At 42.0% G+C, this 16,694-nt stretch overlaps 1 protein-coding gene across 3 annotated transcripts in view; it reads right to left on the bottom strand.

Moving 5' to 3' along the window:
• SATB2 (SATB homeobox 2) overlaps window positions 1-16,694 on the bottom strand; it is a 189,272-nt gene that overhangs the window by 90,365 nt on the left and 82,213 nt on the right. For all 3 annotated transcript variants that reach the window (XM_075831206.1, XM_075831208.1, XM_075831207.1), the window contains exon 5: window positions 13,869-13,992. In XM_075831206.1, coding sequence (XP_075687321.1) covers window positions 13,869-13,992 — 124 coding nt within the window. The remainder of the gene's footprint in view (window positions 1-13,868; window positions 13,993-16,694) is intronic.

Genomic DNA, 16,694 nt, shown 5'->3' with positions numbered 1-16,694 from the left:
TACCAGAATAGGTATTTTCATAGATGAGGAAATGATACTATCTTCTGTACAATATCAAAGCTTTGACAAACAAATTCATAAAATATCTTCTCTTGAAGTTATTTTTACACGTTTTTGAAAATAATACATATGATGTCTGGCATGTTATACTTTATAGTGGTGGATCCGTAGGTCTGTGAATACCTTATTACCTTTGCTGCATCAATTCTAAATACATGCTGCCAGAAGAAAATGCTGTGTGCACGGAGTCTCTACGGCTCTATATTACAGAGCTGTAGACCTTGTGTGTGGTGTTGTATGGTGCTTCTGTATGGCATCATATTCTCCTATAGAAACATTGCTTCTCGGGGAGATTAGCTCAGTAATATGGCATCTGATGGTGCATGCCACAATTGTTTTCTCACGGATTCTGCATAATGAATATACATTACCTCCAGCCAGGACGTCATGTGTATTCAGAAATCTGACACGTCTGAATCTTTTCTGTGAGATTTCCAGCAAGGCAAACGTAATCTCGTTTTAAATGACAGTTTACATCGTAATCTCGCGAGATTACATTTGCCTTGCTGGAAATCTCACAGAAAAGTTTCAGACGTGTCAGGATTCTGAATACACATCACGTCCTGGCTGGAGGTAATGTATATTCATTATCAGGACACTGCAGTAATGTTAGTGTGTGTGTATGCAGCTGCACATAGCGATATAGCTATATCGCTAGTGCAGTGCAAATGAATGGAGAGAAGTGTATGACGCTGATTGGTCAGCGTCATACACTCCTCTGTACAACGCCCACTTGGTCTAAAGTAAAAACACGCCCACTTGGGCATTAAGAAACTAATTAGCATAAAGCTAAAAATCGCTCATAAAGTGGTAAAAATAAATCGTTTTTCTAAATAAAAAGCACTGCTGTCATCTACATTATAGCGCCGATCTCCTTATGTAGGAGATAGGGCACTTATAATGCGGTGACAGAGCCTCTTTAAGGCAAGTTATTGACTGCTACTGATCCTACATATTGCACATTCGTAGAGCTTCTGACGCTGGTCCACCATTATCAATGCTAATATAATGAGTTATCTAGTACCATACATCAAAAATTGAAATGCGAATAGTGAGAGGCCAAAAAAAAAAACAACAACTACAATACCACAGTGCCCTCTACAATACTTTGTGGGTTCAATTCTCCATATTACAGGAAATGTGCCTAGTCTAACATGTTTAAAATGCTTCAGCAAGTACCAGAGCACAAGAAATCTTCATAGAGTCCCATCAATATACAGTTGCTAGAAAAAGCAAGTAAATCTTTGGAATTATCTGGATTTCTACATTGATTACTTATAAAATGTGGTTTGATTGTTATCTAAGTCCCAATTATAGACCAGTACAATCTAACTAATGACACACAAACAGTTGTTCTGTTCATGTCTTTTTTAGAGCACATTGAATAAACATTTACAGTCCAGGGAGAAAAAGTAAGTGAACCTCTGTCTTAAAGAGGCTCTGTCACCACATTATAAGTGCCCTATCTCCTATATAATGTGATCAGTGCTGTACTGTAGATCACAGCAGTGGTTTTTATTTTGAAAAACAATCAATTTTGACGGAGTTATGACCTATTTTAGATTTATGCCAATGACTTTCTTAATAGAAAACTGGGCGTGTTTTTACTTTTTAACCAAGTGGGCGTTGTAAAGAGAAGTGTATGACGCTGACTAATCAGCGTCATACACTTCTCTCCAATCATGTACTCAGACATCGTGATCTCGCGAGATCACGCTGTGCTGTTACTCACACATTAATGTTACTGAAGTGCCTTGAGAGTGAATAGATATCACTTCCAGCCAGGACGCGACATCTATTCACAATCCCGACACTTCGGTAACATTTGTGTGGGACTTACAGCATTTTTAGCACTTTTAGCCCCATGTACCCCTGAGGACGCTACTCAGTAGCGAAACATGTCGGGGGGGCTGTTCATTTTTTAATACCTACCGAAAACCGGATCTACTGGCTATTTATTAGACAATTTAATAATTTAAATTGCTAATAATAGAAGTTCACGCTTCTAACCTATACCTACTTCATGCCTACACCTATACAGGCAAACTACTTCTATATCTGGTCTTAGGTAGTGATAATTTTAATGGTAATCTATGTGGTTTTGTCTTGCTATACGTAGCTTAATAAAGTTTTGTTCATAACTATTGTTGTAGTTGGGAAATTGGGCTCTATTGCCTGCAGGCAATTCCTTTCTCTTTCTATTGTATACTGTGCCCGCCAACTACCTGGGGTCTCTCCTATGCCTTGTGGACTTACAGCACAGCACATCGAGATCACGCTGTGCTGTCATTTACAGCGTGATCTCATGAGATCATGCTTGCTGTGCTGTAAGACCCACACAAACGTTACCGAAGTGTCGGTATTGTGAATAGACATTGCGTCCTGGCTGGAAGCGATGTATATTCACTCTCAAGACACTTCAGTAACGTTAATGTGTGAGTAAGTGACAGCAAGCGTGATCTCGCGAGATCACGATGTCTGAGTACATGAATGGAGAGAAGTGTATGACGCTGATTGGTCAGTGTCATACACTTCTCTTTATAATGCCCACTTGGTCAAAAAGTAAAAATCCACCCAGTTATCTATTAAGAAAGTCATTAGCATAAATCTAAAATAGGTCATAACTCTGTCAAAATTGATATATTTTTTCTAAATAAAAACCACTGCTGTGATCTACATTACAGAGCTGATCACATTATGTAAGCGATAGGGCACTTATAATGTGGTGACGGAGCCTCTTTAATTACTTTTCCAAGAGCTCATTGGCAAAAAGGTGTTGCAGTTAAGATGAGATTTGGAAGTGTGGGTTTCACAGGTGCTTTGCTCAATAAATAAAGGTACACAAAGCATGGTTAGTGACAAATCTTTTCTTGTCAGGAAAGATTGGTTAGTGTGAACCATACCTCAAGGCAAACAACTTTCAGAAGACCTCAGAAGATATGTTATAGAGACGCATGAAGCTGGAAAAGGCTACAAAATTATTGCTAAAGACCTGTACATCAATTCATGCTTATTCATTGTATTCATTCAAATAGAGAAACTTCAGGACTGTTGTGACTTTACCTAGTTGTGGGCGTCCTTTTAAAGAGGCTCTGTCACCAGATTTTGCAACCCCTATCTGCTATTGCAGCAGATCGGCGCTGCAATGTAGATTACAGTAACGTTTTTATTTTTAAAAAACGAGCATTTTTGGCCAAGTTATGACCATTTTTGTAATTATGCAAATGAGGCTTGCAAAAGTCCAAGTGGGTGTGTTTAAAAGTAAAAGTCCAAGTGGGCGTGTATTAGGTGCGTACATCGGGGCGTTTTTAATACTTTTACTAGCTGGGCGCTGTGAAGAGAAGTAACATCCTCTTCTCTTCAGAACGCCCAGCTTGTGACAGTGCAGATCTGTGACGTCACTCACAGGTCCTGCATCGTGACGGCCACATCGGCAGCAGAGGCTACAGTTGATTCTGCAGCAGCATCAGCGTTTGCAGGTAAGATCGACTTACCTGCAAACGCTGATGCTGCTGCAGAATCAACTGTAGCCTCTGGTGCCGATGTGGCCGTCACGTTGCAGGACCTGTGAGTGACGTCACAGATCTGCACTGTCACAAGCTGGGCGTTCTGAAGAGAAGAGGATGTTACTTCTCATCAGAGCGCCCAGCTAGTGAAAGTATTAAAAACGCCCCGATGTACGCACATAATACACGCCCACTTGGACTTTTACTTTTAAACACACCCACTTGGACTTTTGCAAGCCTCATTTGCATAACTACAAAAATGGTCATAACTTGGCCAAAAATGCTCGTTTTTATAAAATAAAAACGTTACTGTAATCTACATTGCAGCGCCTATCTGCTGCAATAGCAGATAGGGGTTGCAAAATCTGGTGACAGAGCCTCTTTAAGATCACTCCTGAGGAAGCATGAGAAGTGCATGCTGAGGTGTCTCTCTAGTGAGTCTTCCAGCATCCATCATGACATCCACAGGTAATTGACTTCATTCGCGTATATTTGGTTTAACTTTTGGCTCTAGTTAGAATTGGGACTGTGTTCTAGACACTTTACCTGGGTTACATGAGAGCCATTCCTTATATACAATACTACTATATAGCTTTGTGGCTGGGACATTTGTTGGTCTTATTAGAGTCTGTGTTTTAATTATGTTTTAACTTTTTATATATTTGTGGGGGGAATTGTCCATGTCTATGGACTAATAAAGTACATATAATTATTTGGCTAATTGGTCTACATGGTCATTCATTATTTTTTGAAGTTGAGACCATTTTTTGGTCTATTCATGTTTGAATTATGTCTTGCTTATGTATTGATCCCCCCCAAAAAATTATATGTCCTAATTAATTACTTCTGGGAAATGTTCTATGGACAGATGAGATAAAAGTGGAACCTTTTAGCATGAATTCACAACGCTATGTTTGGATAGAAAAGAATACTGCACACCAACACTAAAACCTCATCCCAACTGTGAAGCATAGTGGAAGAAGCATCATGATTTGGGCTGCTTTGCTGCCTCAGGGCCTTGTGTTCATTGAGGGAGCAATGAATTCAAAGGTATATCAAAACATTTTAAAGTAGAATGTAAGGGCAGCAGTCCAATGTCTTAAGCTGATGAGATGTTATATGATGCAACAAGAAAATGACACAAAGCACACAAGTATATCAACTTAAGAATGGTTGAAAAAGAAGATTTTAGTTTGAGAAATGGCCAAGTCAGAGCCCTGACCTTAACCCTATGGAGATGTTGTGGCATGACCTGAAGAGGGCTTAATCCGCAAAACAAACCAAAAATATTGATAAACGTAAACACATTTGCAGGGAGGAATAGTCCAAAATTCCTCCTTATCATTGTGCAAATTCTGTTTGCAGCTACAGGAAGTAATTGCTGCTAAAGGGGATCTATAGGTTATTAAATTCAAGGGTTCACTTACTTTTTCTCTCTGCACTGTGGATGCTTACTCAATGTGCTAAATAAAATACATGAACAGTACATTTGTTTGTGTGTTATTAGTTTAGTTAAATTGTGTTTGCCTATAATTGTGACTTAGATAAAAATCAGACCACTAAATCCAGATAATTGCAAAGGGTTCACTTACTTTCCCTTGCAATTTTACTAAGAAATACTATACTGACAACTACATATACTTGTTTTTGTAAAGGAAAAATGTAATTTATCTTTTTATCAAATTTTGGAAAATTTTCTAAGCCCGTGCACGCTGTCACGATAACCATATTATTTGTCACCAATATTTCCCTGCTTTCCACAGAAATAAATACAACATAGGTAAGTGAAACTCTTCAATGACTTAACAAGACTCCTTGCCGACTTGTTTTACTGGCGATTTCTGAATTCTGGGGGATTGTACGCTTTTACAATGTTAACTTTTTTGTACATTCTTGTAGACACTAGCTAGTTTGACTTTAACCGACACAAAATTTAATGTCCTCGGACAAGAATTTCTCTGCTGAGTCTCTGATTTCTTGGGAACAGACAGACTAATAATATAGGCTTAAATATATTGCTCCGAGCACCCAGTTTCTCTGTGCATTCCTTAGCGACTGAGACTGTCTGCCATGATACATTCAGTGCATAGTGGTGGAGAATTTATTAACATTATACAGTTAATCTCTTCTCATTCTGGAAGGAAGGGTTTTTAAAAGTCCATGGGGATAGATAATCCTACTAACACTTTGGGCTCAGAAGCGCTGCTTTTCAGAGTAAATCCTCAATAAAACTACTTCGCTTTCATAATATTTATGTCACTTTAAATTCCCACTGTCCTGGGGTCCCAATCATTAGAAATGACATATGGAAAGACACACACATTAGACACAATGGCCGAGAACAATGGTGATTTAGGAAGCAGAACCTAAAAGGTAAGATTAGATGTCCTGCCATGAATAATCCCATTAATGCTTCTCAGATGTTTCAGTTCAGCTTCCAACTGCAACAAGACCACACAGCCAAGAGCCTGGGAACATACGTGCTGCTACCCCAAGTACAACGCTTAGACTAATAAAGAGAATTAATATCAGTTATAGGAACGTGTCATTAGCACCTGTGCTGAAATTCACTAAGCGGAGAATGCTTAACCCTATCCACTCCACTATCTGCTTCCAGGGCGTTGGGGCTGCTATAGTCCGACATTCTCTGGTCTATGATTTAACTATGATTATATGCTCTTTCAGATTTGTTGGATGGAAAGAGAAGTTCAAAAGCTTACAGTGCTGCATGACATTCATTCAAGTGTTCCATGTTTCAATAGGATTTTTTTAGCAGGTAAATACAAGGTAATTAATCCATACGTTATTTCAACTAAAGGCCCTTTTACATGGGCCAATTATCGGGCAAACGAGTGTTCACAGAAAGCTCGTTCCCGATAATTGCCCTGTGTAAATAGGGCAGCTATCAGCAGATGAATGAGCAAACGCTCGTTCATCAGCTGATCGTATAATTTTAAATGCTCAAAATATTATCGTTGTCGGCTGCACATCTCCCTGTAAACTGTGAGACGTGCTGCTGACACAATACAAATGTATGGGGGCGAACGATTGGAGTAAAGAGCGCTCGTCCCTATACTAGCCCCATGTGAAAGGAGCAAACGAGCGCCGATCAATGAGCTGATTCGTTGATCGGCGCTCTTTGCACCGGCCAAAATTGGCTGTTGTAAAAGTACCTTAAGACTATGGCCGGAGTAAAATTCACAGGAATTTTGAAATACAGCAGCTGCCCAGTCACAGCATTGAGGCTCTGATTCTTAAGCCACTTTCACATGGCAGTTTTTTATTCAGCATTCTGCATTAGTATTTGTAAAGGCCCTTTTACACTGGCCGATAAGCGGCCGGTGCAGCGAGCGCCGATAAACGAGACATCGATGATCGGCGCTCGCTTGCTCCTGTCACATGGAGCTATGGATGGGAACGACCGCTCGTCCCCAACCATTATTATCATGTCGGCAGCACGTCTGCTGACAACGCTAATATTTAACTTTTTTAAAACTATATGACCAGCAGATGATCAAGCGTTTGCTCGTCCATCTGCTGATCGCTGCCCTGTTTACACAGGGCAATTATCGGCAACGAGCGTTATATTAATAATAATTAATAATCGTCCTGTGTAAAACCCCCTTAAGCCAAAACCAGGAGTGGAACCTTCACAGAGAAAAGTATAGCAAAAGGAAAGACTTGTGTCTCTTTCATGTTTTGGACTGACTCCTAGATTTGGCTTACAAATACTGATGCAAAATACTGCCATGTGAAAGTGGGCTTATACAGGGTACATCTGCTTTTGCATGCCTATAAGGAAATTGATACAAAACCTGTCTCCTAGTATTTATTTAAAAAAAAATAGGTACCTCCAAAATTCAGTAGAGCACAGTAGATGCAGTAAAAGTCTAGGACCCATTGGATTGAGCATGTGCTGACCTCAGTATTATTGGAGCAAAACTACTCAACTTGACAACAGTGGCATAACTACCGCTGTAGCAGCCATGCCCGGAGGTGCCGCTATCAGCCGCTATGGCAGCTAAAGCGGGAGCAACTCCACATTCAATAGTGTCTGCGTCCTTCGGACACAGATGCTATTGAACACTATGACAAAGCAGGGAGGTTTCTCCCTGCTCTGCCACAGGCTACTGTAACCGTGGCTTAGCTCTAGGGGTCGCAACGTTCACAATTGCAACCAGGCCAATAAGCCTGGGGGGCCCACAGGGCCGCCGTAGCCACACAGCCTGACCGCGCCGGTCCCACTTCCTGAATGCTGGAGCAAGGAGCTGACGGCTCCTTGCTACAGCATTCACTCTGCCATGAGTGGCTCGGCGTAGGCAGGCGTGATGTAGTGACGATATTGCGCCTGTCTACGCCGAGTCACTCACAGCACGGACCGGAGGAGAAGGATCCCCCACCCGTCGTGGGAACGGGGATAGGTAAGTAATTATGTTATTATTTTTCTTTTAGACACTATGGGGCATTAAACTGGGTAGGGAATGGGTGCTGATATGGTAGCAGCTATAGGAGCATTTTACTATATGAGGGGCATTATACTGTGGAGGCATTATACTGTGGGGACAGCTATGTGGCATTATATTGTGAGGGCAGCTATGAGATGGCATTATACTGCGTGGGGCATTATACTGTGGGGGCAGCTATGGGGCATTATACTGTGTGGGGCAGCTATGGGGGGCATTATACTGCATGGGGCATTATACTGTGGGGGCTGCTATGGGGGCAATGTACTGTGGGGGAAGTTATGGAGGCAATATACTGTGTGGGGGCAGCTATGGGAGGCATTGTACTGTGTGTGGGCAGCTATGGAGAGCATTATACTGTGTGGGGTGGCTATGGGGGGCATTATACTGTGTGGGCAGCTATGGGGGTATTATGCTGCATGGGGCAGCTATGGGGCATTATGCTGTATGGGTGAATTTGTTTGGGCATTGTACTGCATGGGGGCATCTGTGTGGGCATTATACTGTATGGGGCATCTGTGTGGGCATTATACTGTATGGGGCATCTATGTGGGCATTATACTGTTTAGTGGCATTATACTGTATGGTGGCAGCTATGGGGGCATTATACTGTGTGGGGAGCACTATCGGAGCATGATACTGTGTGGGCTGAACCAGGTGTGTATGAGCCGGGATTGGGTGGGATTAGAGGTGTGGCTTAAAATAAAAAAAATTGTGATACTTGAAAGTATAGCACTGTCTACAGGGGGCGCTGTATAGCACTGTCTACAGGGGGGGCTGTATATCCCTGTCTACAGGAGGGGACTGTATGACACTATTTAAAGGGGGGCACTATCTACAAGAGCGGGCTGTGTGGCACCGAGGGGAGGGGGGCCTAGTCAAAAGTTTGCTATGGGGACCAGTGTTTCATAGTTACGCTCCTGCTTGACAATATAAATTCTATTAACTGAGGTCGTAACAGACTTGGGTGTAGAATTTTATCTGTCCAGAAGTCCCTTTCCACACTTCTTCTTAATGGCAATTCAAAAATCACTTTCTATTCGGCCTCATGCACATGGCGATATTACGCCTCTGTAAACCTCCGAGATTTACGGAGCTGTAATATGATCCCATAGACTTTTATGGGGCCCTATTGTACTTCCATATGACTCCAATTTCAAACATAGTCATACAGAAAAAAACCTCAGATTCTGAGTCATACAGAAAAAAAATGGCTTGCTCATCTGATTCCATATTACAGAGCTATTCTCTCCTAGAAGCATTGCTTCCATCCAATATGTAAATCTTGCAGAAGATCAGGTCTATACATATCACAAAACAAAATAATTTCAAGAATAGGCTGTAAGGGAATCATTTATATTGGAAAATATCTGATTCTCTATTTTGTGTGCTGTATTGGATTAAACAAATACGTCCTGTGTGTACATATAGTATTACAAACTCTGCAACTAGGAACGATGTGGCAAAGAGAGATGATACCTAGTCCGTTTATGGCTTGGCTCTGTGTTTTGTGCATGTGTGAAAACAATTCCGTGTAACTCCGTTACGAGCTGCGAGTGTTCGTTACTTCTGTTAAGTGGAGTTCATTGCAGTTACAGCTACAGGCTCCACTCAGCAGATGCCTAAAGCTGAACTCACAAGGGAAAAGATGGAGCAGCCTGTGCAGAGGTCACCTTGCAGCGCTCACGGATTTGCAGTCATATTGCTAGAAATGTAAATACTGCTTCTGACTGCTTTACAGTGAATGATTAGAACAGCTTTATCTCCTCAGAAGTAACGCTAAAATAATAATGATGAATTGTAGCGAGCCCTTCATTTTACTGAAGAATCTGCCTTCAGGGGGTTTTACACTGGGTAATTATCGGGCGAGCGATCGTTCATAAACAGGGCAGCGATCAGCAGATGGACGAGCAAACGCTCGTTCATCTGCTGATCGCATCGTTTTAAAAAAAGTCAAAGATTATTGTTGTCGACAGCACATCTCCCTGTGTAAACAAGGAGGCGCGCTGCCGACATGATAATAACATATGGGGACGAGCGATCGGAGTAACAACCGCTCGTCCCCATCCATAGCTCCGTGTGACAGGAGCAAATGAGTGCCGATCAACGATGTCTCATTGATCGTTGCTCACTTTTTGCTATAATGGCAGCATTTGTTTGGGCTTTATTTATTTATTTATTTAAAATATTTTACAATCATTTTTACAAAAAATGCAACAACAATGCAACAAGGTGTAAATTAGTTGGTGTAAACAGTCATGTGACACCTAAGCTCCTCCCAGGGGAGCAGCTAAAAGTATTGCAACATGCGACCCACTAAAATGTCAAAAATAAGGAATTCATATATCTCCACTAGTTTCCTACAGGGAGTAATCAATCTAACAATATGTAATGACTGGAGTTTTTCTTTAATTATTGGAAAATTCCAGCAATGTACGTACCCTAGACAAAACGAATACTGTGATATACAGATGTAGCCATCTTTAGCTTGACTTTTAACGCATTAAATACAATGTGTCAACACGCTTTAAGTTGACTTTTTCAATGGCTTTTGTTGTGTGATATCACTCTGCAGCAAGTTATCAGAGTCAAGATAAAGTTGGCTACATCCGTAATTATTGGAGGGTCTGAGGGGATGCTGCATGTCGTAGGCCGGGTTCCCACGTAGCGCAAACGCTGCTGAATTTCAGCAACGGCATTATGTTCGGAAATGCTGCAGGATTTACTGTAGCAGCAAATTGAATGAGATTTAGCATTTAGAATTACAGCCACATGTTGTGGAATAAAATGCGTAAAATTGTTCTACAATGAAACGTTCAAATTCGCAGCATGTCAATTTATGCTGTGGGTTCTGTGTGGAGATGCTACGTATTTGGCCCATAGACGAAGCGCAGTAAAGACCACATGAAATCCGCAGGTGCACATACAGTTTGATTTCATGAATGCTTGACACTGAACCCGCAGGTAAATCTGCTGCGGAAAAAACACAGCATTTACGAAAACGTACTATGTAGTATGGACTGAATTACCTGTGATTTCTTTCGATTCCACTACAGATTTTCTGCTGCAAAAAATTGGCAGCGTATCCGCCATTTGGGAACATATCTGAATGGTTTGTTTCTTTGGTGTTCCTTGAATAGCGGTGTCATGCCCCACCTACTCAGGCCCAGTAGTAGGCATAACTTGATGTATCAGTTTTCAGAGTGTTCCTTTAATGAGTGAGAGTTACTTCACACGCAGCGTTTGCAGGAAAAACACCACTTTTTTTAGTGTTATTTTTTTTCTTTTGCATTATGTTGTGTGGCTTAGTGGCATTTTTCAAAATCGCAGCCAGGGTTGGTTTGGTGTTTTTTTTCCAGCAGTCAGCGGCATTTTTCTCCCAAAAGACCTCCGTATGATTATGTTGCTTCTTTAAAAAATGCATGTGTTAATGTGTGTTGTGTTTTTTTATAACGTTTTCCGTGGCGTCTTTTCAGAATTAATCATGTGTTGCAAAGAGGACTCTTTGCAAATCATGTGATTCAAAGATCATATGATGCAATGTGAAAAAAGGCACATAACAAAAAACGCATGTAGTAAAACACACTATTTGCAAACAATGCATGTACCATTGTACTCAATTTTTTAGATGCGTTTTTTTATTTAAAAAAAGGCCACACAAAAAGTCTGTGTAAGAAGCCCTAAAGTAATGAATAAATCAAAGTAATGTTTAAATGGACACTAACTTTTCAAACAACTTATGCTCATATAATAGTATAACTGGAATAGATCAACTTTGTAATTTACTGTTAAAATATTGTTGTTTTATAAATACTAATTTTGTGTGAAGTTACTGCCACTAGGTCTGCTATCTACCCCCTGTTATCAAGCAAAATCCGTCCCTAGAGACGGAATTTAGTAGGTGAGGCTGTGTCTTTTCATTGACTGCCAATGCAAGTCTATGAAGAGGGATGGGGGAGCAGGAGGTGGGAGCAGAGTGAATTAGACACAGACGAAAGTCTATGGAGAGAAAAGGGTGGAGCAGGAGCAGAGTGAGAAAGACACACTCCTTGACCTACCATATGTCATTTATAATACTGGTGTCTTCTTATGCAGCTGAGGGGCTTTTGGGCCCCCTCAGGCTGCAAGGCCCAGGTGAGACTGCTACCTCTGCACCCCCTATAGCTATGCCCCTGTAGATAGATATATAGATATAGGAGAGCAGGATTCTCTTCTTCTATGTGTGCAGTGCATAGAAGACAATGATAGCAGTTAGGCTCTGCCCATTAGCTCAGGGAAAACTAAGAGTTAGCGATAGAGTTCATTCGAAATCTGATAAAAAATACAGGATACAAGTCATAAAAACAACTTATTCTGAAATAATTTTTTGTCATGATGTTTAAAAATTATGGCAAAACCTGCGATACAACCAACCAATTTTCTAAGTTTATTACATTTATTTGATACATTTTACTTACTAAGTGGGAATTTATGTCCAAATTTGCGAACACAATTTATTGTGGAAATATAAAAAAAACTAGAGCAAAACAATCTGATGCTTGGGCGTGAATGTACCTCATTTATCAATGTCATATTAAAATACTTTTAAAAGAAAACAATGGCTTGGATTAAATACTAGGTTTGTTTTCCCAGTAGAGGGTTAAGCTGCAATTGGTAATTTTCTTCTGGTTTCTTTAGCAGGAGGACTGGGTTAATAAACAAGTGGCTTTTTCCCTGAAGCCCTAACTCCTGCGAGGCAGCTTTCCAACCTGCAGCTGACAATAACATATTAACCTATTGGGACACATAATAACATTTCATACATATGGCAGGGTATTTACTTTTTAAGTAGATTTGCTAAATGAAATTGCCATGTGAGAAGTGCAAAGGGGTTGTTAACACAAGTGCTAAGGAATATAAGTCTCAGATCTGAAGGTGAAACCGGCATCTGAACTAGTTGCTACAAGGAAAGCCGTTGAACCAAAATGTTAGAGCGTCATAAGAATGTATACAGATGAAAAGTACCTAAATGTTTACTATCAACCAAAAAAACCTAACAACAATATATGAACAAGAATAAGTATATAGGGGTGCCAGCCTATACTGTAAGTGTTCCAGCCTATTTGCTGCCTAAGAAAAGGGAAATTGGGCACTCTCCACAAATTCTTACATAGTCCTTCACTTGAACCTCCTGTCTTCAATGAAAAGAAAGTTGGAGGGATACCAATAGGGTCCTAAAGGTGGTTTTACAATGGGCGATTATCGGGCAGATGAGCGTTCATAGAACACTCGTTGCCAATAATTGCCCTGTGTAAGCAGGGCAGCGATCAGCAGATGAATGTGCAAACGCCCAATCATCTGCTGTTCGTATCTTTTAAAAAAGTGTAAATGTTATCGTTGTCTGCAGCACATCTCCCTGTGTAAACAGGGAGACGCGCTGCGGACATGATAATAATATATGGGGAAGAGCGATCGGAGTAACGACCCCATCCATAGCTCCGTGGGACAGGAGCAAACGAGCGCCGATCAACGATGTTTCGTTGATCGGCGCTCGCTGCATTCTTCGATTATTGGCCGGTGTAAAATGGCCTTAAGACTCCACGGCTTATGCAAAGATTTTTGTCCACAATCACTCTATATCTTTTGCTCTGTCCAGTAACAGCCACAGCCATACATTTATATAAGTCTAAGGATATTCATAGGACACTATAGATTAAATAGTGCAGAAAGGCTGGTACAGAAAGTCAATGCGTGACATTGAAATGATTAATATCAATCTCTATATTTAGAAGTTTTCATTACATGACAATGGAAGCATTGGAAGAATACTTGGGTGTGTAGATAACATAACTTAACTGACCTGAGAGAGGGGGCATTCTTTGGCAAGCGTGCTCTGATTCATCTCCTTTAGCAGCATTCGTAAGGCATTGCGGACAGTGGCATGGTTCCACTGCTCTGCCGGCAAGTCCTCAAGTTTTGAACAACTAAGAAGAATAGGATAAGAAAATAAACATAGAAAACAAAATAATGCAGTACATTATAAAATGAATACATTTATCACTGTGAAAACTCTGAATAGAAGCTGTCAGTTCTTTATGATATCCTCTTTGAGTTGCCCATTGGCAGTATACAGGTTATAAAGGTCTATGTATTCTACTGATGGCAACAAATAGGGTATGTTCACACGCAGTGAGCAAAAACGTCTGAAAATACGGAGCTGTTTTCAGGTGAAAACAGCTCCTGATTTTCAGACGTTTTTTTTAACAACTCGCATTTTTTCACTGTGTTTTTTACGGCCGTTTTTGGAGCTGTTTTTCAATGGAGTCAATGAAAAACGCCTCCAAAAACGTCCCAAGAAGTGTCCTGCACTTCTTTTGACGAGCCGTCATTTTACGCTCCATATTTTGACATCGACGCGTAAAATAAAGGCTCGTGGGAACAGAGCATAGTAATTCCCATTGAAAGCAATAGGCAGATGTTTGAAGGCGTATTAGGGGCGTTTTTTCATGCATAATTCGAGGCGTAAAACGCCCGAATTATGTCTGAAAACGCCCGAAAAAAATGTCTGCATGTGAACATACCCTCACTGTTAAGGATCTGCCAGGCACAGCTTCTGTATCCATGCCCATAGGTAATCAGTCTGCACCTCCTTCTATGTCTGGGAGACTGACTCCATCTTCCACCACTCAGGATGGCAGGCTTAGGAGTGGGAGAGCCTATCATAGCCTGGCCAGACGGAGCTAGCTCCCGCCCTCTGTCTATTTATACCTGCCTTTCCTGTTCCTCCTTGTGATTCTTCGCATTTGGTTTCCTGGCCCTGCTGCAGCTTCTTGATCTATTTGACCCTGCTTCATATTGACCCTGGCTTACTGACTACTCTCCTGCTCTGCGTTTGGTACCTCGTACACTCCTGGTTTGACTCGGCCTGTTCACTACTCTCCTGCTCTGCGTTTGGTGCCTCGTACACTCCTGGTTTGACTCGGCTCGTTCACCACTCTTGTTGCTCTCGGTGTTGCCGTGGGCAACTGCCCCTTTTCCCTTGCTTCTGTGTACCCTTGTCTGTTTGTCTGTCGTGCACTTATTGAGCGTAGGGACTGTCGCCCAGTTGTACCCCGTCGCCTAGGGCGGGTCGTTGCAAGTAGGCAGGGACTGAGTGGCGGGTAGATTAGGGCTCACTTGTCTGTTTCCTTACCCCCATCATTACATAATCACAAGCCATATACCTAGTCTACCCTGGTCCCTCACACTACTATGGACGCCCTTAAAACCCTGGCTCAGCAAATGCAGGGTCTCTCCTTACAGGTCCAGGCCCTGGCTCAGAGGGTCAACCAGCCTGATGCTACCATGGTAGTGACCCTCACCTCACCTCTTGAACCCCACCTCAAGTTGCCTGACCGGTTCTCAGGGGACCGGAAAACTTCTCTCTCCTTTCGGGAGAGTTGTAAGCTCTATTTTCGCTTAAAGCCCCACTCCTCAGGTTCTGAGAGCCAGCGGGTGGGTATAAATATGTCCCAGCTCCAGGAAGGGCCCCAAGAATGGGCCTTCTCTTTGGCTCCTGACGCCCCTGAACTTTCCTCCGTTGATCTTTTCTTTTCCGCTCTCGGACTCATTTATGACGAGACTGACAGGACTGCCTTTGCCGAGAGTCAGCTGGTGACCTTACGTCAGGGTAAGAGACCTGTTGAGGAGTATTGCTCTGACTTTAGGAAGTGGTGCGTAGCTTCTCGGTGGAATGACCCTGCCTGTCCCCCCAACAACGTAGAGAGTTCCGCAGTTAGAATGGTCTCTGCTTCTATTGTGGGGATGACAAGCATCAAGTGAACACCTGTCCTAGGCGTAAGAATAAGCAGCCGGAAAACTTCCGCGCCTAAGTGATCATCGGGGAGGTCACTTGGGCGCACAGGTATTTCCCGTAAATATGAAACCTAATAAAATCTTGCTTCCCTTTCAGGTCTCTTTTGGTGGTAGGTCTGCTACCGGCAGTGCCTTCGTGGATTCAGGGTCGTCTGCTAATATCATGTCTGTGGAATTTGCTATGTCTCTAGCTATGCCTTTGATTGATTTGCCTAAACCTGTCCCGGTAGTGGGTATCGACTCCACTCCTCTTGCTAATGGTTATTTTACACAGCATACCCCTGTTTCTGAACTCCTTGTTGGCTCCATGCATTTGGAGCAGTGCTCTGTACATTTGATGCAGGGATTATCGTCTGATTTGGTTTTAGGCCTTCCCTGGTTGCAGTTGCATAATCCCACGTTTGACTGGAATACTGGGGATCTTGCCAAATGGGGTAATGAATGCTTGACGTCATGTTTTTCTGTTAATTCTATTTCTCCCCCTGAGAAGGTGAACACGCTACCTGAGTTTGTTCAGGACTTCGCTGATGTTTTCTCTAAGGAGGCCTCCGAAGTGTTACCTCCTCATAGAGAATACGATTGCGCTATCGATTTGGTACCAGGAGCTAAGCTCCCTAAGGGTAGGATATTTAATCTCTCTTGTCCCGAACGTGAAGCCATGAGAGAGTATATCCAGGAATGCCTGGCCAAGGGTTACATTCGCCCCTCTACTTCTCCGGTAGGTGCTGGCTTCTTCTTCGTAGGGAAGAAGGATGGTGGTCTTAGGCCATGCATTGACTACCGTAACTTGAATAAGGTCACTGTAAGGAACCAGTATCCCCTTCCTTTGATT

The sequence above is a fragment of the Rhinoderma darwinii genome, chromosome 6 (assembly GCF_050947455.1).
Source record: "Rhinoderma darwinii isolate aRhiDar2 chromosome 6, aRhiDar2.hap1, whole genome shotgun sequence".
NCBI classification, from domain to species: domain Eukaryota; kingdom Metazoa; phylum Chordata; class Amphibia; order Anura; family Rhinodermatidae; genus Rhinoderma; species Rhinoderma darwinii.
The sequence above is the reverse complement of the archived record's forward strand: the minus strand, read 5'-3'. Positions and strand labels throughout refer to the sequence as shown.